We start from the raw sequence: 25,379 nt of genomic DNA on the forward strand, positions 1-25,379 counted from the left end.
AGTGGATCAAAACCTTTCATCAAAGTTGTCTAATAAACAAATCAATACCCGTTCTTATCTCAGGACTACTTTGTAGTTACAACAAACAGTTACAAAGTTTAACTTCAGAAAATGTTTACATTATCTATATAATCTATGATGAAAATCTATGTGATCCTGGACCACAAAACCAATGCATAAGGATACATTTTTTGAAATTGAGATTTGTACATTTTATGAAAGCTTTCCATTAATGCAAGTTTGTTAGGATAGGACAATATTCAGCCAAGATACAACTATTTGAAAAAAATTCTAAATATTGAGAAAATCGCCTTTAAAGGTAATACATTATGCATCATCTTAATATCCAAGGAAGAAATCTGGTGGTGGAGTTTAATACAAAGATAAACTATCTATATAACAAATAACCTTTATATATTAAATTGCTTTTTGGATCTCTCTCTCCTTCTTCCTTTTTTGATGCTGGAAGTGGTGCAGAAAACACATTATAAAATTAAATAAAACAATTAGATAATACAGTATCTTTGCTCGATTTGGCTGATGTATGGAACAAAACGGCCTCTTTTTTGGTTCATAAAATCCCTTATCCAGCATAAAGCTCTCTTGGCTCTTTGACTGAATTCTTATTTTATATGCTGGAAACTAGGTCCAAAAGCAAAGAGGTGTTCAGATTTCCTCAAATAACTGAGAAAACAGACTTACACAGTAAACAATGTGAACATAATGAAAAATCTTTAGGGAGTTTACAATATACTGTTAAATGCAAGAAAAGGGACATTCTGCATATGGCGCATTTCTTTTTTTGTTTTTTGTTTTTATTGAGGAAAACATTTCAAATCTTGAATCAATTGAACACAAAATTTCTGCACAAAATAAGCAGTTAAAAAAAAAAGACATGTAGCAGCTTTAACAAGGAATTCAAAGCAGAACGACAATGAAATTCGCTGATGCAATAAGAAAAACAAGCATAATGTGCGTTTGTCCTAAAAATGTGTTGCTGATGTTTTTTACAAGACGTCTGAACACTAAGCATTTGGCATCATCTGAAAATGCCAAGAAAGGAATTCAAACTTCACAGAGCGAGTCAAACATCCGACTGCCAGCGAACTCCACAGGATACCGTCAAAATGTTAAGACAAACGGGAGGGTGAATGAGAAACACAGACATGTAAAATACTAAAAGAGGTGAGACGTGTGAACATCATGATCAGCACAGAATCAGGCTTCACAAATACTGCAGATATCATTGGCTAAAAAAACTCATGTTAATGCGAATGTCAATCACTTCAACAGCCTTGACTTAAACTCTTCAGAAATGCATCCATTGGTGTTTTTAAAAGGTCATATTTTGAAGAAACACATTTGCTTTATCCTTTGGATGTACTATATTTTCCCAAACTGGTGTTTGCATTGAAGCTAATAATTCATAAAAATATTTCTGAATCAAAATAAATTATTTTAAAATAATATAATTTAAAAAATACTACCGTAACTCCTAGTAAGTCATATAAGCAGGAGTGTAGGAATAAAGCAAAGCAAACTGTTGAACAAAAATAGATGAATCCTACACATGCTATTGTGTGCAAATCATATTTTAATACAACATTTCAGTCATGCGGCTATCATTTTTGAAAAACAACGGCTGATTGCATGACTCAAATGTAATAAAGTGATTTGTAAGCTATAGCAGTCATCTAATAAAAATAATTATAACAAAGCACTTAAAAAGACGGTTTTGTATTTGTTTACCTGCATGTCAATCAGAGATCCGTGAACATGCAGCTGTTGTTATTGTTATTATTAAAATATTAACTTAAAATCTCAACTTCAAGTAAATATTTTCAGAGAAAAGGATGTGGCTGATAAATACATTCGGGAATAAGCACACTTTTACTTTTAGAATTCAAAGCTTGCTTCCCAGTCCAAAAATGAAATTTATTCTAAATGGCTACTAAATGTTCACAACTTTCTGACATCAGACAGATGAATACATTATTTACACATCAATGATGTCCACCATGATCAGAAACAAAGAGTGTGACAGCAAACCCAAAGCTTGTGTATGAGCCGAATAAATCACAGGGTTTGACATGAGTTCCTTTGCATCTAAAGATCAGGAAGAGGTTCAAAAAAGGTTCAGTTAGAAACTATTATGAGTGAACGTCATGAACTCATTCAGACAAATAATCAGAATTCCACGTTGTGCATTGCAAATTGCAAGCTTATTTCTGCTTATTTACTCTTTATAATGCCAAATTGTCTACGATTGAGTGCACTTCAGTTGCACACTGTGATATGAGGAATATTGGAAACTCGACTGCAAAGTTTGCATTCCAGCGAAGCAAACTGATCCGTGCTTCTCAGTCCTATTAAATCATCATGTCTGTTCAGCCAAATTGCCCATTGTAATGAATTAAGCTGTATTGATTAAAAGACATTTGTCGAAGGAGATAAACCCCTTCACCAGCTGCACCCATCTCTCCAGCCCTCCCTCCTTCCCTCCCTCGCTGTCTGCGTCTCGCTTTTCCCTCACACTCTCGCTTTCCTCGTCCCTCTCCTCTCAAGTCTCTTTGTCAAGTCTAAACATATATGCCACAGCCCCGCCTGCTTCGTTCCGCAGCGCTATTAATCAAGAACAGGTTAACTCTCTGTTAACAGCGGGTGAACGCGGGGTCAGGTTTAGCCGGCGGAGCAGCTGTGATGGGGGCGCAGGAACACAGCGGGTTTTACTTCAGCAGGAGCTGTCGAATTCCCTGCTCAGATGTTACAGCAAATACATCAGAGGAGCTTCTGCAAATACCTTTCATCTAGAAAGTCTGGAAACTAACTACGCTCTCACCGCAAAACAAGTCTTTTCTTTGTTTTCAGGATGTACTCTGGCACGCATGTGCCCTCAACTCTCACCTGGATCGTGCTGTAGAGCCGGCGCAAATGTCGACTAAACTAAACAGATGGTTTCTCAAAGCTGTGGACACTGCTCAGAAACAATAAATTAAGAGTTCGATTAATAGACAGAGACTGAACTGCGAACAAAAACGACACTTGGTTGTAAATCAGGACACATCATGTACATTCACAAGCTTTTAGTCGCTTTGTCACGTTTCACGGTTTCGAGGTTTCTTTGCTCACCTCAGCGTACTGCATTGACGTTAGGCACTTCGAATGCATTCACATGTACAAATATAGACAGCACTATCACATCAGCTGATAGTCTGGGTATAAAAAAATACAATCTTAAAATCTTTGGTTTGTACAAACTGTAACGGATGTAGTTTTTGACTTTTTCCCCTCATTCAGAGAGTAAAAGGTTCTTAGCGATACGTCGGTTTCCATTTGGACTAAAGGGTGCAACTGCAGCTTTCCAAAACCTCACACTTCCCGTCTCATGCATCTAATGACAGAAATGCACTTGAGAACACTTAGTAAGTGTAAAACCTCACGATCAGCCGAGAATTAGGCAAGGCAGAGTCGTGTTTGCGATCTCATTTCAGATAAAGAAACAAACCCCATTCATTTTCACTCAAGCACTGATGCACATTGGGGAAGTGGACGGTAACACTCAGGAGCAATTGCAAAACGAGTTCAACAATGAAATGAATCAGCTATCTTTTTGGCATTCAGTTGCACGGTAGCCACGTAGAGTAAGTTTGCTGATGGCAGGTAAAGACTGGCTGGACTTGGGCAATGTAGTAATTGCTGAAGTTACCGTCTGCTACATAAGGGGCAGGCTGGTAATAGCAAGTGACGTTGGCCACGTTGGGTATGACGTTCTGCTCAGCCAAAACGCGCACCGCCAGCATGGCAATCAGCCCGAGGGTCTGCCGCCGCTCGTGTCCCATCAGACACACCGTGCTCTCGTTCACCACCCCATGCAGCGTTGTTAGATAATCGTACTTGCGGTCCTCCAAGCCCACAAAGTGATTCTGGAGGTAAGACTCCAGCTTGCGCTGCTGTTCGCTGATGTCTGAGAAGTCGATGAAGAAGCGGGAGCACATGTAACGCTGGAGAGACTTCATCTCCGACTCTGAGGCGGCTCGGAAACCCCTGACCAGAAGATGGCAGTATTTTAGGAGGCCGCCTCCTCGGATTTCCTCGGGGTTTCTCGTGCAGATCACCTTGTGGCGCAAGTGGTCCAGCGCCATGGCAAAGTCTCCGTAAACGCTCTCGCCGATGATGGTGGGGTGAAACGTTTTGGCCATAGGGTTCTCAGAGCACTCGTAGAAAAGCAGCAGAGAGTCTAACTTGATCTGGAAAGAATCAACACTAAACTCGAACTGCCGGCGCAAGGAGTCCACGAACTTGAGCTCCACGTTTTTGCCCCGGTTGTTGGAGAGAGAGATGAGACTCCAGCGGTCCGAATCATTGCACACTTTCACCATCTTCTGCACGTATGCTTCCTGCAAAATAAGACGAGTAAATGTTTCAGCATTTCATTAATACAAATGCATCAAATGCACATCCGTTGGCCATATCAGTTCTCCATCATTACCTCTCGCAGGAGATCTAAGAGGCTGAGAACGCTCGATCGGCTTTAACCTGCTTTAGTGCAATCCTCTTACTGACAGAAAACCAAAATTTCACCAGCCCATCAGTAAACTACTCTAATTGCATTTCTTCTAAATGTCACTGGGATCCATGCAAATGATCTTAAGTAACTTACTGAATGAAAAATCACAAATAAACACATGATATGAACTCAGGCAGTGTCCTAAAGTGTGCTAAGCATTTTGAACACCACTTTCTTAAAAAGTATTGTTGAAGATTTGGTTTGAACTGGTTATTTAAAGGTCTGCTGATAAATAATAAATGGCGTCTCCTTGAAGCTTATAAGTAAAGTGACTGTTTACAGTACTGTTTGCAGAAAAACAAACCACTAGTTTGTGTACAAGTGGAAATTCATACAATTAAAAACAGCCTAAAAGTCTATTAAGATGGCAAAACAACTGTGCGTAAATTTAATTTATGAATATGACTATTATTATTTATAATGCATGTGACCTTTAGTGTTGTAATGATTCTTTAGTCATTACTGTAAAAAGGAACCCTATTCTGTACACACACACACACACACACAAATACAACTGGTTGTAAAAACATTTGGATATTTGTACTTTTAAAAACGATCTGAGGTACTGCTGAAATAATTGTAGATGTGATTAAACCCACAGAGAAATGGCGACCAGGTAAAACACCTAACATATAAACTGTTAAAACCATTTGTCCACTATCCCCATGAATCTGAGCACTCACCTTAAGGGTCAGCGGCGTGATTTTCTCTTTATTGACCCCATCAGGTAAAAAGTCCAAGAGACAGTCCAACACTATGTTCTTGACGATCTGAAACTCCGTCTCTCCTTTCAGGTCCACGCAGAATATAAGGTCCAGGTCCTTATAGCCGAGCCCGCTGTCCCCGTGGAGGACGTGACTGGCGGCGGAGCCGTTGAGCCGCACGTCCCGCACATGGATGCGCTGCTCCCGCATGCGGCTCCGCACCGCCGTCACGATCTGCCGCGGCTTCATCTGCAGCGTGGGGAAGTTTCCTCGTCCGTGGATCGGGATGCTCTCGGTCAGGATGAGGTCCAGACGCTGGACCTGCTCCCAGCTTAACACGCTGAAGTTCGTGCTGTCCGTGTTCGAGTCTGAAACGCCTCCGATCGCGCTGTCCTCTTCAGCCATGGTCGCGTATGCTGGAGAAGTCAGGGAAGCGGCGCGCACGCAAGAGGTCTACTGCCTGGAGATGTTATGAGGACAGTTGAGGAGACGCATAATGCGCTTCACGCGAGGATAATGAACTCGAGACGCTGCTGAGGTCTGTCCTTATTCTGTCTGGTTCTGCGAAGAGGGTCATCCGTCCGCGCACGCAGTGCTGGAGAGTGTGGTGTCTAGTGTGACAGCAGTAAGGCAGTGCTGAAGCTTTCTGTGCGCCTCAGGTCACGCCTATTACTTCACGACTCACACACACACACACACACACACACACACACACACACACACACACACACACACACACACACACACACACACACCAGCAACCCAATGAAAACACACGACTCATCTCTCTCTCTACAGCTGTGTGCTCAAACTCACATCTAGTCATTTAGCTCACACACAAACACAGATACATAGCCAACATTAAGATAATACTGACAACAAGCATCTATGATCAATTAATTTAAAGACATTTTATGTTTGTAATTGCACATTTGTGACCATGGACCACAAAACCAGTCGTGAGGGTCTTTTTTATTATTATTGAGATATATACATTTTCTGAAAGCTGATAAAAATAAGCTTTCCATTGATTTAGGATATAGGACAACATTCGGCTGAGATACAACTATTTGGGTGCTGTCTGAGGGTGCAAAAAAATCGAAATATTGAGAAAATCAACTTTAAAGTTCTTAGCAATGCATATTAATAATCAAAAATTGAGTTTTGATATATTTACAGTAGGAAATTGACAAAATATCTTAATGGAATATGATCTTAATATCCTAATGATTTTTGGCATGAAAGAAAAATTATCATTTTGACCAGTGCAATATGTTCTTGGCTATTGCTACAAATATACCTGTGCGACTTAAGGTTTTGTGGTCCAGGGTCACATTTGTAATAATAAAGTTGCAATATATTTAATATATTTTAATATAATAATACACCAAATGTAATATTGAGTCACTACAGTTAGATTTATAATCAAGTACTTTACATGTTCTGTGGTGTTAGTCAACACATAAAAATTAATGACAACATTTTTTTTAAAAAGTATTAATACAATGACTTAATATGTACTTTTGAAAAAAAAATTATTTGTGACAATATTACATAGTGTACTTTTTAAAAGTGAACTTCAGTGTGTTTTAAGAAACTCATAAAATTGTTTCTCTTTTAGTGCATTTTCCATTAATATTACATTATGTGCAAGTACAGTTTTTAAATATATTTTTAAGATTTGAATGTGCACTACAAATGCACATTCAACACAGTTAAGAAATTATTTTCACAAGGTGAAAGATCAGTTATTAAGATGCATTGTTTGAAAGTGTAATAAAAGCATTAATGCAGCTCAAAATTGCAAAAATGCCATTCTAGCGCTGAAATATAATGCAAGTTAATAATGCAAAGTCAATGAAGGATCAATGTCAGGAAGTTTGGTGTCTTTTATTGCCCTCTAGGGACGTGATAGAAAAGTGTCTTGAAGAACAAATGACTCCGTCTGGTTTGTAAAACATCCGTAGACACCTGTACTTCCATTAGTTAGCAAACTTAGACTATTAAGAGTCAATTTCACCCCAGTGAGTCTGTATCAGCATCAAATGCTCATGCTTTTTAGGGGTTGATCTTAAAAATAAAGCTTCCAAAAGGGGGTTTCAGCAGTGGCACCATATGGACCATAAGGTTATCTTAAAATAACCATTTTTTGGTTCTGAGTGTGAATGATTGTGAATTTCTCATTTTTTTTATTAAGAAGCTGAAAAAAATAAGCTTTCTATTGATGTATAGTCTGTTAGGATAGGACAATATTTGAAAATCTGAAAGTGCAAAAAAATCTAAATATTGAGAAAATCACCTTTAAAGTTGTCCAAATGAAGTTCTTAGCTATGCATATTACTATTTAAAAATGAAGTTTGAATTTATCCTCCTGAGACCCAGCTATGGAGTTTTTGCCTCTGTTGTGGACATTATATTTTAGTTAATTTCTACGAGAACTCACATGTCAGTTTTAAACCTGGGCTTTTTAGAACGACCAAATGTTTGGACGTTTGACCATGACCACAAGCTCTCCTTGTTCTTTAAATATGGCTAAAATTTATTTAGTGAAAAATTGTACATCCTTATGGAAATATGATAATATTTTGCAATTGTCATTTAAATCTGAATACTTTTCAAATAGTTCATTATAAAGCAACATCTCAGGAAAATGTTATGGGTTTTGTGAGGACACCAGGACTAAAATCATTTTTTATTATGCATTTTGGAAGACATAACAACTAAATAGGAAAACAAATAATATATCAATATTCTTATGAAATATTAGATATTTTTTATAAAAATCTGGCCCATTATTACTGCCATTATGACCTTTCTTTTTTCAACATCATGTCCCAACAGCAAAACATTAATATCCAAATTAGATACAGTGTATAGATACACTGTGTTTAAAGGGAAAAACTGTTAATGGACATTTTGACACACATAATGCATGAAACAAAATGGTATATCAAATCATGTTTTCAACATAGCTGAGAATCATCCTTAAACAAAGTTTAGTATAAAAAATCCTGAAACCTAAAAATTAATTGGTGATTTAAAAAAAAAATCAAATTGTTTTGCTTTTTGATATCTGTTCATGCTATTTATTTATTTAGAAAAACAGTCCTAGTGTCCTTTGCAAAGGACAAAATAAAATAGGAATAAAATATAATTTTCCAAAACGCTAATTTTCCATTTTTTTTTCTAATGATCTAAACAATGTAATGGCATGAAAAAAATACTCAATTCACAAATCTGGGTCTCAGGATATTTACAGTAGGAAATTTACAAAATATTTTCATGGAGCATGATCTTATACGTTTACTTTAATATTCGAATGATTTTTGGCATAAAAGAAAAATCAATCATTTTGACCCATACAATGTATTTTGAGCTATTGCTACAAATATACCTGCACTACTTACGACTGGTTTTGTGGTCCAGGGTCACATTTGAATAATCTAAAGCATCTTTTTCCACTTTAAAGAACCTTTTGTGCATTGGAAAGTTTCTGTGGATGTCAAACGTTGTTCATGAAACCACTGACACCAATAAAGAAGCTTTTTAAAAGCATAGTAGTCTCAGGACATCACTGTAATGTTACTGAGCATTCATTTTTAAAAAGGCCACCTTAAATCCCCTTAGTGATTTAAGGTTATGAAGTTTGGACACGACACGTCTGTGTTAGACGGAGGCCTGGCAGAGGTGAGTGTTCAGCTCATGTCAGAGTGGGGCAGCTGTCAATCAGGATTGATCAGCGGACACAAAGCCCTGCGTCACTGCACTCACCCAGCCCTTTAAATCTGTTTGATCCCATTTAGGTTAACACAGGCTAAACCCTATGAGCAAGACCAGACCTATACAGCAGAAGAGATGTATGCAATAATACATATCTATAACTGACCCCTGACCCATATTCATATTTATATTCATCCGCACCCTCAAACACTAATGGAGAAGTGCTTTATTTATTGCACCTACACAGTTTCTTACTCACAAAATATGGTTTTCATATCATCGTGATAATAGCCAAATACAATCTTCTACAGGTATACTCCTACATTGTTGGATTACTGGAAATGGAAGAGTTTGATTCCGTGCTTCAGTTTATTCTCTCGCCGCGATCTCCGCTGAGGAAAAATCATCAGGAAAAGTTAAGGAACTGACCACAATGATAAATTTGAAAGAAAGCATCCAGATACTTTCCAGTTGCAATTTTCTTAAGTTACAGCGCCCCCATCACAAATAATTTGTCATGAGCCCTCAGGGCGTTCAAGTGTGCCAAGTCTGGATGTTAATATATCGACAACCTCTCTAGTCCAGTTTAGACACTTGTTAGCAACCACCTTCGTCTTACTGATGTATTTTATGTTGTAGAATAAAATATGAAAATATCTTGAGCTTGTGTTCAACACAGACCTTTTCTTAGGCATTTGACCAAAAACCCATAGACTAACCTCAAATGCTAAAACGTTAGTAGTTTGTGGGTTTTGGCCTACTAAAATATATTGCCTTAAGTGTTTTGTTTGGCAAAATGAAATTAGAAACTAAAGTTATTTTGGTAATATTTGCCAGAAGGACATCATATATATATATATATATACACTACCGTTCAAAAGTTTGGGGTCAGTAAGACTTGTAATAGTCTTTAAAGAAGACTTTTATGCTTATCAAGGCTGCATTTATTTGAATAAAAATACAGAAAAAACTGTAATATTGCAAAATGTTTTTACAATATAAAATAATGTTTTTTATTTGAACATACTTTGAAATAGAATTTATTCCTGTGATGAAAAGCTGAATTTTTATCAGCTGTTACTCCAGTCTTAAGTGTCAAATATTTTTTGGAAGCTGTGTTTTTTTTTTTTTTTTCTCCAGGATTCTTTCATGAATAACACGTTTTAAAAGTACAGTGTTTATTCAAAATATAAATATTTTATAACAATGTAAATTATTTATTATTAACTTTTAATAAACTTTTAATTATATAATAATAATATATATATATATAATCCTTGGTGAATAAAAGTATTAATTTCTTAAAAAAAGAAACAATAAAAATGTACTGACCCCAAACCTTTGAACGGTTTTAGATGGCAATACCATGGTACTGACTGGCTGTCATGTTCATGTTTCAATTTATTGTCATGGATTTCCAAGGCATTCCAATGTAAGACTTTTTAAGACCAAGTAAATAAATTTTAAGGATGGAGCGTGATACATAAATATGGTCTCTAAATGTTAATTTGTATGAGCAATCCTTCAGAGTTCGAAAATATTACTTCCAGGAAATCTCTGTTCATTTTTTATTTATTTTACATTAAAGATGTTTTTAATTTTTCTTCTTTTCTTATTTTTTGTCTTTCTTTCCAGTGCAAAGGTTTGAAGCTTCTGAAATCAAGATGCATTTAGTTGAGGAGCAAATTTCATAACAGAAGTCTTGCTTTATTAGAAACTGATCAAAATAAAGTAATTCCATGATTAAAACAAGCACAAACGTCTTCTAATAAGCTCTGAAAATAAACTTAAAGGGAAACCCATTTTTCAGTTTCAGTTTGTTCTTGTTTTCAGCATAAAATCTCTTAATGATGTTCAATTTCACCGAAAATCAAGATCTTATATATCCATCTCAAGTTGCAAAAAATGCTTTTCTTACTTAGATTTTTTGTCTTGTTTTCAGCCAAAATATCTAAAAATTCTTAAATCAAGAAGGATTTTTTTAGACGAGTAAAAATGAAGTGAGTTTTTGCTTAGAACAAGCTAAATAATCTGCCAATGGGGTAAACAAAAATATCTAATTTCAAACAGAAAACAAAGATTATTTTTCTTACTCCATTGGCAGATTATTTAGCTTATTTCAAGCAAAAATGCACTAATTTTGACTAGTTTATTCTGAAAACAAGACAATCATTTTTACTCGTCTAAAAAATCCTTCTTGATTTAAGAATTTTTAGATATTTTGCCTGGAAACAACACAAAAAATCTAACTAAGAAAAGCATTTTTTGCAGTGATGCAATGCTTCATGAATTTAAATCCGCTTCAGTTTAAGATCACTTTAGGCCTTAATTTGTTATTTTAACTCACATTGGCCCATTCACTCACCCACTCAGAAACAGAGGCATAAGTGCATTTGAAAGTGAGCTGCAGTTTTCAATAAGTGACTCAGAAGTGACCGGGCCAGAAGTCTGAAGTGTCCAGACGAGAGCTGCGGCTCTCTGGCGGTAAACAGCTCATTTACTCTGACAGGCACATCTCTGAGTCACCCCGCAGAGAAACACCCGCATCCTAATAAACAAAAAACACTGAGATTACAGTTCACAAATCAAACTAAGTGTGCAAATGTGTTTGCTGTGGAACTCTTGTTTATGGCATGTTCACTCTCTATATGAAATAATCACCACGGGCTGTCAGCTGTCAGCTGCTATCGACACGGCAGGCCATCCATTATATTTGTTTCAAGAAATAACATGTTGAACACAGGTGTTCATGCATGCACTTTAATGTCTCACAAGGGGACCTTTGTATTTTCTGTAAGTTAAGAGGGTCAAATGTGCAACCTGTCTGTATGTGCATGAGGCAAAAATTTCAGCAACCATCAGTTACAAAGCATACTGTTTAGAATCAAGTTAAATGAAACTTCTCCTTTCCTCAGAAACCCACACTGTTGCATGAGCTCTGCAGAAACTGAATAAGATAGAGAGTCAAGCCTGAAATTATTCATACCCCTGGGAAAATCTGACTTAAAGTTACTTTTATTCAACCAGCAAGTTTTTTTTTTTTTTTTTGACAGGAAATGACACAGGCTTCTCCCAAAAGATAATAAGACAATGTACAAGAGACATCTTGTACGCCAGAGCGCGTTCACATGTGACGTGACGCCAAACTCGTGCTCATGACAGATGGACGTGGCTGTGTATCAAAGGTAAAAAATGGGTAAAAAAGGTAAAAAATGATATAAATACTGTTCAGTTTCTCGCAAAAACCGATCGTTTCGTGTCTTAGGACATCAATGGATCGTCACGAGCCGCAGGGTGTAATTCGGATCTGTCTGTCCATGTTTTTGTTTACTCTTAAAGGTTTTGTTCAGAGTCAATTATATGTGAACCATTCATTGGATGCCAAAAATAACAGTGTGGAAATAAAAACAAAAAAGTTAGCCATTAACCCCTTTTTTTTTTACCTAGTGGGGACAATAATTATTTGATCCACTGCTAGGTTTGCCCACTGACAAATAAATGATCAGAACTGTGAGAGACAGAATAACAACAAAACAATCCAGAAAAAAATACATTTAAAAAAAGTTACAAATTGATTTGCAAGTATTTGACCCCTTCGCAAAACATGACTTAGTACTTGGAGGCAAATCCCGTGTTGGCTCTTGTAGTTGGCCAGCAGGTTTGCACACATCTCAGGAGGGATTTTGTCCCACTCCTCTTTGCAGATCCTCTCAAAGACATTAAGGTTTGGAGGCTAACATTTGGCCACTCGAACCTTCAGCTTCTCCAAAGATTTTGTATGGAATTAATATCTGGAGACTGGCTAGGCCACTCCAGGACCTTAATGTGCTTCTTCTTTAGCCACTCCCTTGTTGCCTTGTCCGTGTTTTTTGAGTCATTGTCATGCTGGAATACCCATCCACAACCCATTTTCAATGAGGCAAGGTGGTTTTTACCCAAGATTTGACAGTAAATGGCCCCGTCCATCGTTCATTTGATGTGGTGCAGTAGTTCTGTCCCCTTAGCAGAAAAACACCCCAAAGCATAATGTTTCCACCTCCATGTTTGACGGAGGGGATGGTGTTCTTGGGGACATAGGCAGCATTCCTCCTCCTCCAAACACGGCGAGTTGAGTTGATGCCAAAGAGCTCGATTTTGGTCTCATCTGACTACAACACTTTCACCCAGTTCTCCTCTGAATCATTCAGATATTTATTGGCAAACTTCAGACGGTCTGTACATGTGCTTTCTTGAGCAGGGGGACCTTCCTGCAGGATTTCAGTTCTTCATGGCGTAGTGTGTTACCAATTGTTTTCTTGGAGACTATGGTCCCAGCTGCCTTGAGATCATTGACAATATCCTCCTGTGTAGTTCTGGGCTGATTCCTCACTGTTCTCATGATCATTGAAACTCCACGAGGTGAGATCTTGCATGGAGCCCCAGACCGAGGGAGATTGACAGTTATTTTGTGTTTCTTCCATTTGCGAATAATCGCACCAACTGTTGTCACCTTCTTACCAAGCTGTTTGGTGATGGTCTTGTAGCCCATTCCAGCCTTGTGTAGGTCTACAATCTTGTCCCTGACATCCTTGGACAGCTCTTTGGTCTTGGCCATGGTGGAGAGTTTGGAATCTGATTGATTAATTGCTTCTGTGGACAAGGGTCTTTTATACAGGTACTCCCTTTAAGAGAGTGCTCCTAATCTCAGTTTGTTACCTGTATAAAAGACACCTGGGAGCCAGAAATCTTGCTGATTGATAGGGATCAAATACTTTTTTTACTCATTAAAATACAAATCATTTTATAATTTTTTTTAAATGGATATTTTGTTGTTATTCTGTCTCTCACTGTTAAAATAAACCAGCCATTAAAATTATAGACTGATAATTTCTTTGACAGTGGGCAAATGCACAAAATCAGCAGGGGATCAAATAATTATTTTCCTACTGTAACTGCAATCATTGATGGAATAGGCCTGATTTTCAACAGTTTATTTTACAAATGAACTAACATACAGTTTGATCACTTCCCATATAACCAAAGGCCATATAACACCAGCACATCCTGGAGAAAACTTTCTGCCTCAAAGGTCTTTGGGGACATACCTGAGTGGAGCTCCTCTAATCCTATTCTACGTTTTGTGAAGAGCTGAGTGTTTCCTCGCCCAGCGACACAGGCCGGTTTTCTGAGAAGTCTCTTTCTCACTACACAATATCCTGTCTTTGTAATGAATCCCATCTGACATCGAGTGGCACGTGCGTGGAGAAAACCCCATGAGGTCAAACGCGTGGGAGATCAGTGATGTCACTGAAAGGGTAAAGCACGTTCTGGGCACGCTCAAAATACACTCCACTCGTAGCCTTAATTATTCAGAGCAGTTGACTAACAAGAATCTGGTAATCCACACTGCTGGCCAAAGGAAAGCCAAATGAGATCAGAGCAGCCGGGCATCTGGGTTAACAACAAGGAAACTTCAGCTCCAAACTCTCTCTTCGTAACTCTTTCCCTTTTAAAAGTAACAAGTGTCAGAAAGGAAAAGTGAGGTGTACTGTTGACCTGACTGTTGAAATAAATGTAAAAAAAAAAAAAAATTTTTTTATATATATATACATACATATATATATATATATATATATATATGTAAACAATACACTACAGACTGGATCAAACCATGATTGTTTTATTGCAACCAATATTATTTTATTATATTTTTAATATTAACTTTAATTGTATATATATATAACAGATATGCAGAAGACTTTTTACAGATTTATTTATGCTTATTGATAAATAACCATTAAAATACAACACTAGTCCACCTAAAATGAAAATCTGCTGAAAATTTACTCAGCCTCAGGCTATCCAAGTTTTTTTTTTTTTATGAGAACAGATTTGGACAAATGTAGCATTCCATCACTTACTCAGCAAATGGATCCTCTGCAGTGAATGGGTGCCTTCAGAATGAGAGTCCAAACAGCTGATAATAACATAACAATAATCCACACCACTCTCTCTCACAGTCTATTGATTAACATCTTGTGAAGGCAAAAGCTGCGCTATGTAAAAAACAAATCCATCATCACACTGGCTAAAATATGAGTCCATAATCTATATTAATGCTTCCTCCTTAAAAAAAATAATCTGATGTTGTCTCTCACATCGAAGTCGATCCACAATTTTTGTTTAGAGCCGTTTTGGACTGTTTTGGCTTCTAAACAGTACTTGATCTGTTCATATTACTCTTGTAATTGAGACAAGATGACTTTTTTACTGGAGGAAGTGTTATGATGTGTTATAAAGTTTAAAATGTCTTAATGATAGATTTATAGATAGATAGATCTTCTCAAGACATTAATTGATGGACTGGAGTGGTGTGGATTATTGTGATGTTTTTATCATCTGTTTGGATTCTGACGGCACCCATTCGCTCCAGAGGATCCATTGGTGAGCAAGTGATGTAATGCTACATTTCTACAAACCTGAGGAAGTAACATACTAATCGACATCTTGGATGACCTAAAAAAGTAAGGGCATTTTGTGCTAACTTGCATTTTTTGAGCAAACTATTCCTTTAATGATAATAATAATTAATCAAAACCATAAAACCAAAACAGATACGGTATATTTTTGGTTACTTTATCCATGAATACTGTTGTTTTCAGTTGAACATTGGCATTATCATCAGGGTTGGGCTGAGTTTGAGTCTGTACAAATGAATCCTGGGCACATTTTCAGGATAGCTGGATGGTTTCTCCATACAGAAAGCTGACTACAACTTTCCATGAGGAATTTAGGAATGTATTTCACCATAAAATCTCAGACCAAACAAATACGGCCATTCGATAAATCAATTCAACACTAAGAACATTAGGTGATCTAAATATTTTGTTTCCATTTGCTTGTCCAAGACTGTAATGATTTCATGAAGTACACAGACTAAACTGCAATTTTGTTGATAATGACGTGGTTTTCTGATGTATTTCCCATTGTGGAGCTTCATATCAAATGTTTCATCCTTTAAAACAACTACACAGAGTGAGTGATTTATTTCATCAATCAGGCTAATGAGATCCATTACTCAGGGTGTTTCCTTACACGGGACAAGCGGCTTTGGAAAATGATCAATTTTGCAAACAGTTCTGCTGTGGGAACCGTGATTTATTTTATTTTTCAGGATTCTTTAATAAATAAAAAGGTCAAAAGAACAACTTTTATCTGAAATACAAATCTTTTGATCTGTAGTGTCTTTTTATATAGAGGTTTAATTGTTGCAAGTTCATAAAAAAACTGTATGAAGCTTATTTAAACACTATATTAAGACACTGAATTTTATAACAGGGTTGGAAAGTGCCTTCTATATCCAGTAAGCTGGCAGGGCATCATCTCTCCTCTCTGACTAATTCAGTCTACTAAGTGATTATCATTCACCTCACTGTGTGTCTGGCAGATGCTTGAACTGAACGGTCACAGTAATTACTGCACATTAAGACCCTTAACCATCATGCACTTATTTCTGGAGGGGTCATCTGATGCACTCCGCTAACGGCTGCTTTTTCATGCTTTGATGACTGTAACGTATGCAAAGAGAGAGGTTTGTTCGAAGGGAAAGGACCGTCTGCTTAATTAAATCACACCAAACATCAAATTCATTAGGACGGGCTTGAGATGACTGCATGAGAGCAAATTTGACAAATGAAAGAGAGCTGACATCACTCAAGTCACGTCACTGGAGACACGTTCTGCTCTGACCCCTGCGACTGTAAAAACACTGAGTCAACGGCTCTGCTAAAACAGGCAGAGGTGCTCGACGAGAGCATTTGATTAGAAACTTTCTACACCTTCATATTAATTAGTCAATTAGTGCAGGGTGAACTCAGGTAATCTGGAACACTTTTTGGTTATCCTAAAGGATGTTTGCAGTTGTAGCGCCCCCTATTGTCAGATTTGGGCGAAAATTGGTGCGCATCCTCAAATTGAGCTCTTCTCTGTGTATGTCAAGTTTCATTACGTTTGGACATTGTATTGAGCAGATAGAGGGTTAAACTGTTTAAATGTGTGACATCAGATTGTTTAATAGTCTTATGTCTTCGTATCACTTTGATAAAACAAGTTTCATGAGAATTGAACCAATGGCCTAGGAGGATAAAATTCAAAACAAATCCCAGGGACTAGTTGATATGATAAAGAACCTTCTATCTTTAGAAAAACGTATTGCCTAAAAGAGATTCTATTTCACGGGCAAACTCAAGCTATTTAATAAAATGTGGAACAAACTATTGAAGTTTCTTGGCTGTGGTAAACATTTCAGTTCATACCCTTAACACTGTAACTGTAGAGTACATTTGCACACCCCTATTTATTTGACTATATGTATTAGATGTAAAAATACAGTACATAGACACGTGTGTAGATGTATATTGGACTTTTTTCTATAGTGTTAATATAGTGTTGAAATTAACATATTGTCCACACACACATTAATCTTAATTACATTATTTTAGTTGTTGTAGACAGTGTTTAGTTACCAATAAAAACACAAACAAACAAATAAATAAATAAAAATGTCCCAGAGATAACCAAAACCGGGTGTATGGATTTCTCGTAGGGCTTGACTAAAGGGTTCAAAGGAAAAATTAGATAAAAAATTAGATTGTCTTATGATTCCAGTGTTATGAACTAAAACACAAGCCACCTAGTGTTCGACAGATGTGTGTGAGATATAGAAGCATTGGGGGGGGCTATAGCTTTAAATTTAAAATCTCTGTGACTATTTGGGGCACAAAAGATAATTGGTAAAAAAAAAAAAGTAAAAATCCAACAGGATAAAGAAATGAAGTTAGACAAATAAGAGTTTGTAGCAATTTTGAGGTACGGATTTGGCAAACTTGGTTGAATGTTTAAACCAATGAATAAAATCAGTCAACAGCTCTGAGGTGCTCGACACCAATTTTTTTTTTTTTTTACAGAGATGATGGGATTAAATGTCTCAAACCACCTAAATTATGTTTTCAGTTATGGCACCCCCTATTTGCAGATTTTGATGTGTGTGTATCAAGTTTATTGTGGACATTGTATTGAGCAGATATAGGGTCAAATAGTCAAAATATGTGACGCCAGATTGTTTAATTGGCTTATGTCTTCACATCGGTTTTATAAATAAAGTTTCATGTGAATTTAACCAATGGCCTAGGAGGATAGAATTTAAAACAAAATCCCGGGGACTAGCTGATATGATAAAGGCCTATCTTTAGAAAAACTTATTTTCTAAGAGAGTTCCTCTCTCGTGGGCAAGCTCAAGCTATTTCATGTGTATTGAACCATTGAAGTCTCTGTGATTTAGGGAAGTTTTCAGTGCATACCCTTAACATGATAACTGTAGAGTACATTTACACAACCCTATTTATTTGACTTCATGTATTCATTGTAAACATACAGTGCATAGACACGTATTTAGATGTATATTGGATATCTGTCTGCACCTTATCGCTTTTGCCATATTGCATAGTGTTGAAATTAACATTTTGCACGCACACACACACACACGTTTGTATGCAAGTGTTTTTAATTACACTGTTTTTAATTGTTGCAGACAGTGTTAAATTACCAATAAAAACTCAAACAAACAAACAAATAAAAAATGTCCTAGAAATAACCACAACCAGGTGTATGAATTTCTTGTAGTGCTTAACTAAAAGGTTCAAAGGAAAAATAAATTTGATTCCCTTATGGCTTGAATGTTGTGAACTAAAACAAAAAAATTAATTAGTACAGCGCCACCTAGTGTCTGACACATATGTGGGATATTTAACAGGATAAAGTAATTAAGTGAGTGAATCAGACAAATAGCGTTCATAGCAATTTTGAGGTACGGGGTTTGGCAAACTTTAGTAACTGAATGTTTCACCAATGCATAAAATCAGAATGCTAAAACAGGCAGAGGTGCGCGATGAGGGCATTTGATTAGAAACTTTCTACACCTCATTAATTATTGACAATTAGTGGCAAGCAAAAAAATTCAGAGTGAACAAGTAATCTGGAACACTTCTTGCCACTGAGATAACTGGGGGGAAAAATGCCTCAATTATCCCACATTGGTAGCGCCCCCATTGGCAGATTTGGGTGAAAATTGGTGCGCATCCTCAAGATGAGCTGTTCTCTGGGTGTCTCAAGTTTCATTACATTTGGACAATGTTTTGAGCAGATACAGAGTCAAACATGAGATTGTTTAATTGGCCTAGGCTGGCTTTGATAAATCAAGTTTCATGCGAATTGAACCAATGCCCTAGGAGAAGAAATTTTAAAATGAAATAAAATGTCCCAAGGACTAGTTATGATATAAACCAGGGCTGCTCAACCCTGCTCCTGGAGATCTACCTACCTGCAGATTTTTGTTCCAGCCCTGCTCCAACACAGCTGTCTGCAATTATCAAGTGCTACTTAAGAGATTAATTATCTGGTTCAGGTGTGTTTCTTCAGGGTTGGAGCTGAACTTTGCAGGATAGCAGATCTCCAGGAACAGGGTTGGGCACCCCTGATATAAACCTTATATCTTTAGAAAAACTTAATTTCCAAGGGAAGCTATTTATTTAAATGTGGAACAAACTACTGAGGTCTCTTGGGTGTGGTGAAGATTTCAGTGCATACCCTTAACATGATAACTGTAGAGAACATTTACACACCCCTATTTACTTGGCTATATGTATTAGGTGTGAATATACAGTACATAGATACGTATTTAGATGTATATTGGATATTTGATTGTACCATATCCCTTTCCTCTATAGTGATAAAATTAACATTGCACACACACACACTCTCTCTCACACACACACACACACACACACGTTTGTATGCAAGTGTTCTTAATTACACTATTTTGAATTGTTGTAGACAGTCTTAAATTACCCATTAAAGCACAAACAAACAAATAAATAAATAAAAAATGTCCCAGGGATAACCAAAACCGGGTGTATGGATTTCTTGACTTAAGGGTTCAAAGGAAAAAAATAAGTTTGATTCACTTATGGAAGTAAAACACAATGTCCTTAGTATAGCGCCACCTAATGTCTGACAGAGGTGGGGGGCACATAAGTACAAAAAGTGAATCAGACAAATACAGTTTGTAGCAATTTTGAGGTTCAGGGTTTGGCAAACTTGAATGATTGAATGTTTGATCCAATGCATAAAATCTAAAAACAAGGTAGTAAATATTATATGATCTTGACTCATAGGGGCAAAGTTAGTTATGCTAGAATGGCAAGTGATTAAAAAGTGAATTTGTAATTTTTTTTAATTCAAATACTTTCTCCAATGGCAGAATAACATTCAAGCAGGGGTCAGTTGGGTTACCGGGTGAACGATCACTTTAAGAGATGCCTAAAGACACATAAAACAACAAACGCTGATGCCCACAATCATATTTTTATTGCATGCCACTGCAAATATCTTCTCTTAACATTAAGCAAACATGACTTTAAAGATTATCCTTTTTTTAATCTGTAGTACCAATCATATTCTGCTAGTGACAAACATAAACTACCATTACACTGCTAAATGAGAATGTTTTTGTTATTAATTGCATGAGGAAGCAAAATATAAAATGCATATTTGTAAATCTCAGCTCTTTTCAATGTGCACTTGAATTTTTTTTTTTTTTTTTTTTTTTTTACACCAGCTCTTTCAAACAGCCCTTGTGAGCAACCTAATAAAGTCTTTATTGCTTTTCACGGCTGATTGGATTTTCTTTGTCTGGTTACAATGTGCGAGTTTGCTCTCCATAAAGAACAGACGAACACTAGCTGTGATATGCAGACCACTGCACCACTGCATCACATAATAATAAAAATAAAAGAGAAGATACAGACATATTTTGGCACATGTGGCTACTCTTCAGGCTGAGAACAATAGATTACACATCATATTCCAGTCTTTCCTTATGAGAAAACAGCTAAATTAATGAAATAAAGTAGATAGAAAGAAAGAGTAAGCAGTCAAAGCAAGCAAGTGTGTTTAGTGATGCAAACAGAACCCACTTAATACTGCCTAAAAACGTGAGCGTAAGCGGGAAGTCATGAGTGTCAATGTAACCTCGGGTTAGCCTCAGTGTTTGTTCCAGGTTGGGATGGCGATTGGACCTTGAGGGGCTCTCTCCACCAATATCAGCTCCTCTGGGTTATTAATGGCCCTGTAATGGACTAACAGGTCCTGAATGGCTCGTTCTTCAATCTATTATGAAGAAGAGATGAACCGAATGCAAGGGTCAAATGGGATAAACATATATTCACCCAGAAAACAGCTACTTTAGATTGTAATGTATTTTTGATTAAATAAATTAAGTAAAAAGAGACTATTTTTCAAAAACATTACTGTAGCATTTAAAAGTTTGGGGGCAGTAAGAATTTATTTTTTGTATTTTCCCAAGTAAAAATGTTTGAAAACGTAATACTGGATACTTGATATCTTGCCATTTGACAACCTGACATGTCAAATCTTACTTCCAGGGTAAAGTTGCTGTTTTGGCCATCAACTGCTGACACTCTTATTTGATAAATAAAACTATGTCTATGTCGCCATGCACATAAGAAAAACATGTTACCTGTATGAGGGCTAGCGGTTTCTCACGGCTGCGAATCAGTGCCGCTTCCTGTTGTCTCTCCTCCTCCACAATGGACGCAAATGTAGAGGTGGACGGAGGACTGCCAACCGCCCTCAGTACCCAAGGGCTGATAGGAAAAAAAACAAAGAGAAAGAACACTGTTAAATGCCTTACCAGAAATAAACCTACATGAAAATGTGCTCACCCTCAGGCCATCAAAAATGTAGGAGTTTGTTCATATTTGGAGAAATGCTCACCAATCGATCCTCTGCAGTGAATGGGTGCCGTTAGAATGAGAGTCCAAACAGCTGATCAAAACATCACAATAATCTACAAGTAATCCACACCACTCCAGTTAATCAGTTAATATTTTGAGAAACAAAAGCTGCATGTTTGTACAAAATAAATCCATCATTAAGATGTTCTAACTTTAAACCGTTACATTCTCCATCCGTAATATTGCTTTCTCCGATGAAAACGTAATCTCATCTAAATCAGGAGAGACCTATGCACAGATCAAGCACTGTTTACATGCCAAAACAGCTCTAAACACATTTTTGGGGTGTATTTTTTTGATGCGAGAGACAACAGGAGATGGGCTTTTTTCACTGGAGGAAGTGTTATGGATTATGGACTCGGTTAAAAAAAAAAAAAAAAAAAAAAAAAAAAAAACACACAAAGATGAATTTACTTCTTACAAATATGCAGCCTAAAGGCTTGTTAAGTCATTAATTGATGGACTGGAGTGGTGTGGATTACTTATGGATTATTGTGATGTTTTTATCAGCTTTTTGGACTCTCCTTCTGACGGCACCCATTCACTGCAAAGGATCCATTGGTGAACAAGTGATGGAACGCTGCATATCTCCAAATATGTGACCCTAGACCACAAAACCAGTCTTAAGTCGCTGGGGTATATTTGTAGCAATAGCCAAACATACATTGTATGGGTCAAAATTATTGATTTTTCTTTTATGTCAAAAATCATTAGGAAATTAAGTAAAGATCATGTTCCATGAAGATTTTTTGTAAAATTCCTACTGTAAACCTATCAAAATGTAATTTTTGATTAGTAATATGCATTGCTAAGAACTTAATTTGGACAACTTTAAAGGTGATTTTCTCAGTATTTTTGCACCCTTAGATTTCAGATTTTCAAATAGATGTATCTCGGCCAAATATTGTCCTATCCTAACAAACCATACATCAATAGAAAGCTTATTTATTGAGCTTTCATATGATGTATATATCTCAGTTTCGTAAAATTTAACCTTATGACTGGTTTTGTGGTCCAGGGTCACATATGATGAAGAAACAAACTCTGGCCTGAGGGTGAGTACATTTCAGCAAATTTTATTTTTTGGTCAAACTATTCCTTTAATGATTCTGCTAATGATTCTTTGAGTTATTTGTAGGTTGAAAGAATGGATATTGTACTTGTCCATTGCATATTTTACTACATTGTTCTGTTTACATCATTGGAAGATGCAAGCGGCCCAGAAACGTTCACAGAACTAAAAGTCATGAAATGACGCCATTAATGAGCACAAATTTAAAACTTCATAAAATAAAAAACAACAAATCCCTAAAATTTTTTTCATCTGAGAACAACAATACACTGAGTTTCTACAGCCTGTCCGACCGGCTACTGCCTTCTCAGCGTGCGCTCGTAAACACAGGTGACGTCGAGCCCCAGGGATGAGTGTGTTTGTGACATAAAGTTTGCCCTTATCAATAGAGATTACAATCAGAGCCGGGCAGTGGAGCACTGCTGATAAATATTCAGACCTGTGCTTGAGCACTGGAGTCATAAACACAAGCCCAGCGGGCAGCTGATGTGACAGACACACAGAGACGGAGAGACGCCTGGCCACAGTCACACATCTGCAGGCTCAGGTCAGATCAGCAAGACACATGCTGGAGAAACAAACATCTTGAAGAACCTGCCTTTAAACATCCTGGAGAGCAGAGCATCACAGTCCACTCTTAAAAAAAACAATATAACTGAATCATCTAAACTTCAGATGGCACTGGGTTTGCGTAATAAACAGTGTATAAATGAGTGTCACAACTGTGACCATATTTTGGCATTTGTTGCTTTATCACTTTGGTTTGCACTGCTGTCATGTTGCAAGACCCCAGACTAACATATGAGACAATCTACAGATGTGTGCTGGTTTGAATAAAGACAGAAACTAGTAGTAAAGAAAAGGGTATGAATACTTATGCAACGGGACCTTTTCAGTTTTTTATTTCTAATAAATGTGACCCTGGACCACAAAACCAGTCATAAGGTTAAATTTGACAAAACTGAGATTTATACATCATATGAAAGCTCAATAAATTAGCTTTCTATTGATGTATGGTTTATTAGGATAGGACAATATTTGATACATCTATTTGAAATCAGAAATCTGAGGATGCAAAAAAATCTAAAAGACTGAGAAAATCACCTTTAAAGTTGTCCAAATTAGGTTCTTAACAATGCATATTACAAATCAAAAATTACATTTTGATATGTTTACAGTAGGAATTTTACAAAAAATCTTCATGGAACATGAACTTTACTTAATTTCCTAATGATTTTTGGCATAAAAGAAAAATCAAATTTTGACCCATGCAATGTATTTTTGGCTATTGCTACAAATATACCCCAGCGAATTAAGACTGGTTTTGTGCTCCAGGGTCACAAATTTGCAAAGTTGTTACCAAACTGTTTTGTGCTTTGTCATTATGGTGTATGAGATGTCGATTGATGTGGAAAAAAAAGTAATTTAAAGCAGTTTTACATAATGCTGCAACAAAACGTGAAAAAAAGGAATACTTTTGCAAGGCACTGTATTTTTGAGTTAACAAAATATTTAAATTCAGATCAATACTTTTTGTCTAATTATTCAATAATGTGCCAAGTAACCATGTAATAACTGGGATAATGTACAATCAGCCAATCAGATTAAGATCAAATTTGAAAGTGCTTCTGGTTTAGTGTGTTATATGAAGGAATGGACATTGTGCATTGAATGAGATGTTTCTTACCCTGCTGGTTTCTCTGGGTCACTGCTCTCGCCACATTTAAAAGTCACTCGTTTGGCACATATGGGCAGTCCCGCAGCAGCCCCTGGACTCCTGGCCATCACTGGGGAAACGGGTGAGGGTTTCCCACGCCGCTCTTCCTCTACTAAAAGATCCCGGAAGGAACAGGAGGAAGGTGGGGACTGAACTGCTGTCGACCTGACAACACAACGACATAAGGTTTGGGTAAAAAATATTGTTTATTTATTCATTAATATTTCTATTTTTTTTATTTTTTGATAGTCTTACTTTTTTAATGGTAAAAACTAAAATAAAATTGCAAGCAATAGCTAAATGTGTTAATGCATTAGGAATCATTATGAATGTATGTTCAGGGAGTCTCTATAGACCGGCTCCTGTCCCGTGTTATTTAATGCATTAGGAATCATCTAGGTATACCATTTATACAACATTATAATGTATTAGTATCATAGTTAACAAAAAAATTAAACCTTACTTTGACTTAAAATAAAAGTTAACAGAAATATAATAAAAAAAATTATTTCAGCTAGCTGCCAAAAACAAATTCCCTTTTTTATTTAGTCTAACTTCATGTACTAAAATAACTCCAAAATGTAAATCAAATTAGTAAGAACTACAGACATAAAAAGAAACAAAACCTAAAAATAACAGAAATTATAAAAATAAAACTAATTCAAGCCATTTCTAAAAACAAGTAACACTGAGTATATATAAAAATTAACAACCGTTATTTATAAAATACATAATAGTTTAGTTTGTT

General features: G+C 36.5%; 2 protein-coding genes across 3 annotated transcripts in view; both read right to left on the reverse strand.

The window, feature by feature from the left end:
• Nucleotides 1-789: 789 nt before the first annotated feature.
• tent5aa (terminal nucleotidyltransferase 5Aa) lies at nt 790-5,880 on the reverse strand. Its single transcript, XM_073846988.1, has 2 exons — nt 5,251-5,880; nt 790-4,397 (listed from the first exon to the last, which is right to left on the reverse strand). Exons 1-2 carry the CDS (start codon nt 5,674-5,676, stop codon nt 3,618-3,620), a joined length of 1,206 nt encoding a protein of 401 aa, XP_073703089.1. The 5' UTR covers nt 5,677-5,880; the 3' UTR covers nt 790-3,617.
• A 14,491-nt stretch (nt 5,881-20,371) lies between these two features.
• ibtk (inhibitor of Bruton agammaglobulinemia tyrosine kinase) overlaps nt 20,372-25,379 on the reverse strand; it is a 39,569-nt gene continuing 34,561 nt past the window's right edge. For both annotated transcript variants that reach the window (XM_073846851.1, XM_073846849.1), the window contains exons 26-28: nt 24,602-24,796; nt 21,566-21,692; nt 20,372-21,195 (exon numbers count right to left, since the gene is read on the reverse strand). In XM_073846851.1, the coding sequence (XP_073702952.1) occupies nt 21,070-21,195; nt 21,566-21,692; nt 24,602-24,796 (448 nt within the window). In that variant the 3' untranslated portion in view covers nt 20,372-21,069. The remainder of the gene's footprint in view (nt 21,196-21,565; nt 21,693-24,601; nt 24,797-25,379) is intronic.

Source organism: Garra rufa, chromosome 9, assembly GCF_049309525.1.
Source record: "Garra rufa chromosome 9, GarRuf1.0, whole genome shotgun sequence".
In the NCBI taxonomy this organism is placed as follows: Eukaryota; Metazoa; Chordata; class Actinopteri; order Cypriniformes; family Cyprinidae; genus Garra; species Garra rufa.

Bases quoted from the DNA above. Each gene is read 5' to 3' on its own strand.
- tent5aa (XM_073846988.1), bottom strand. From the start codon at position 5,676: ATGGCTGAAGAGGACAGCGCGATCGGAGGCGTTTCAGACTCGAACACG. The intron at 4,398-5,250 runs GTGAGTGCTCAG...CTTATTTTGCAG, and splicing joins TCACGCCGCTGACCCTTAAG to GAAGCATACGTGCAGAAGAT.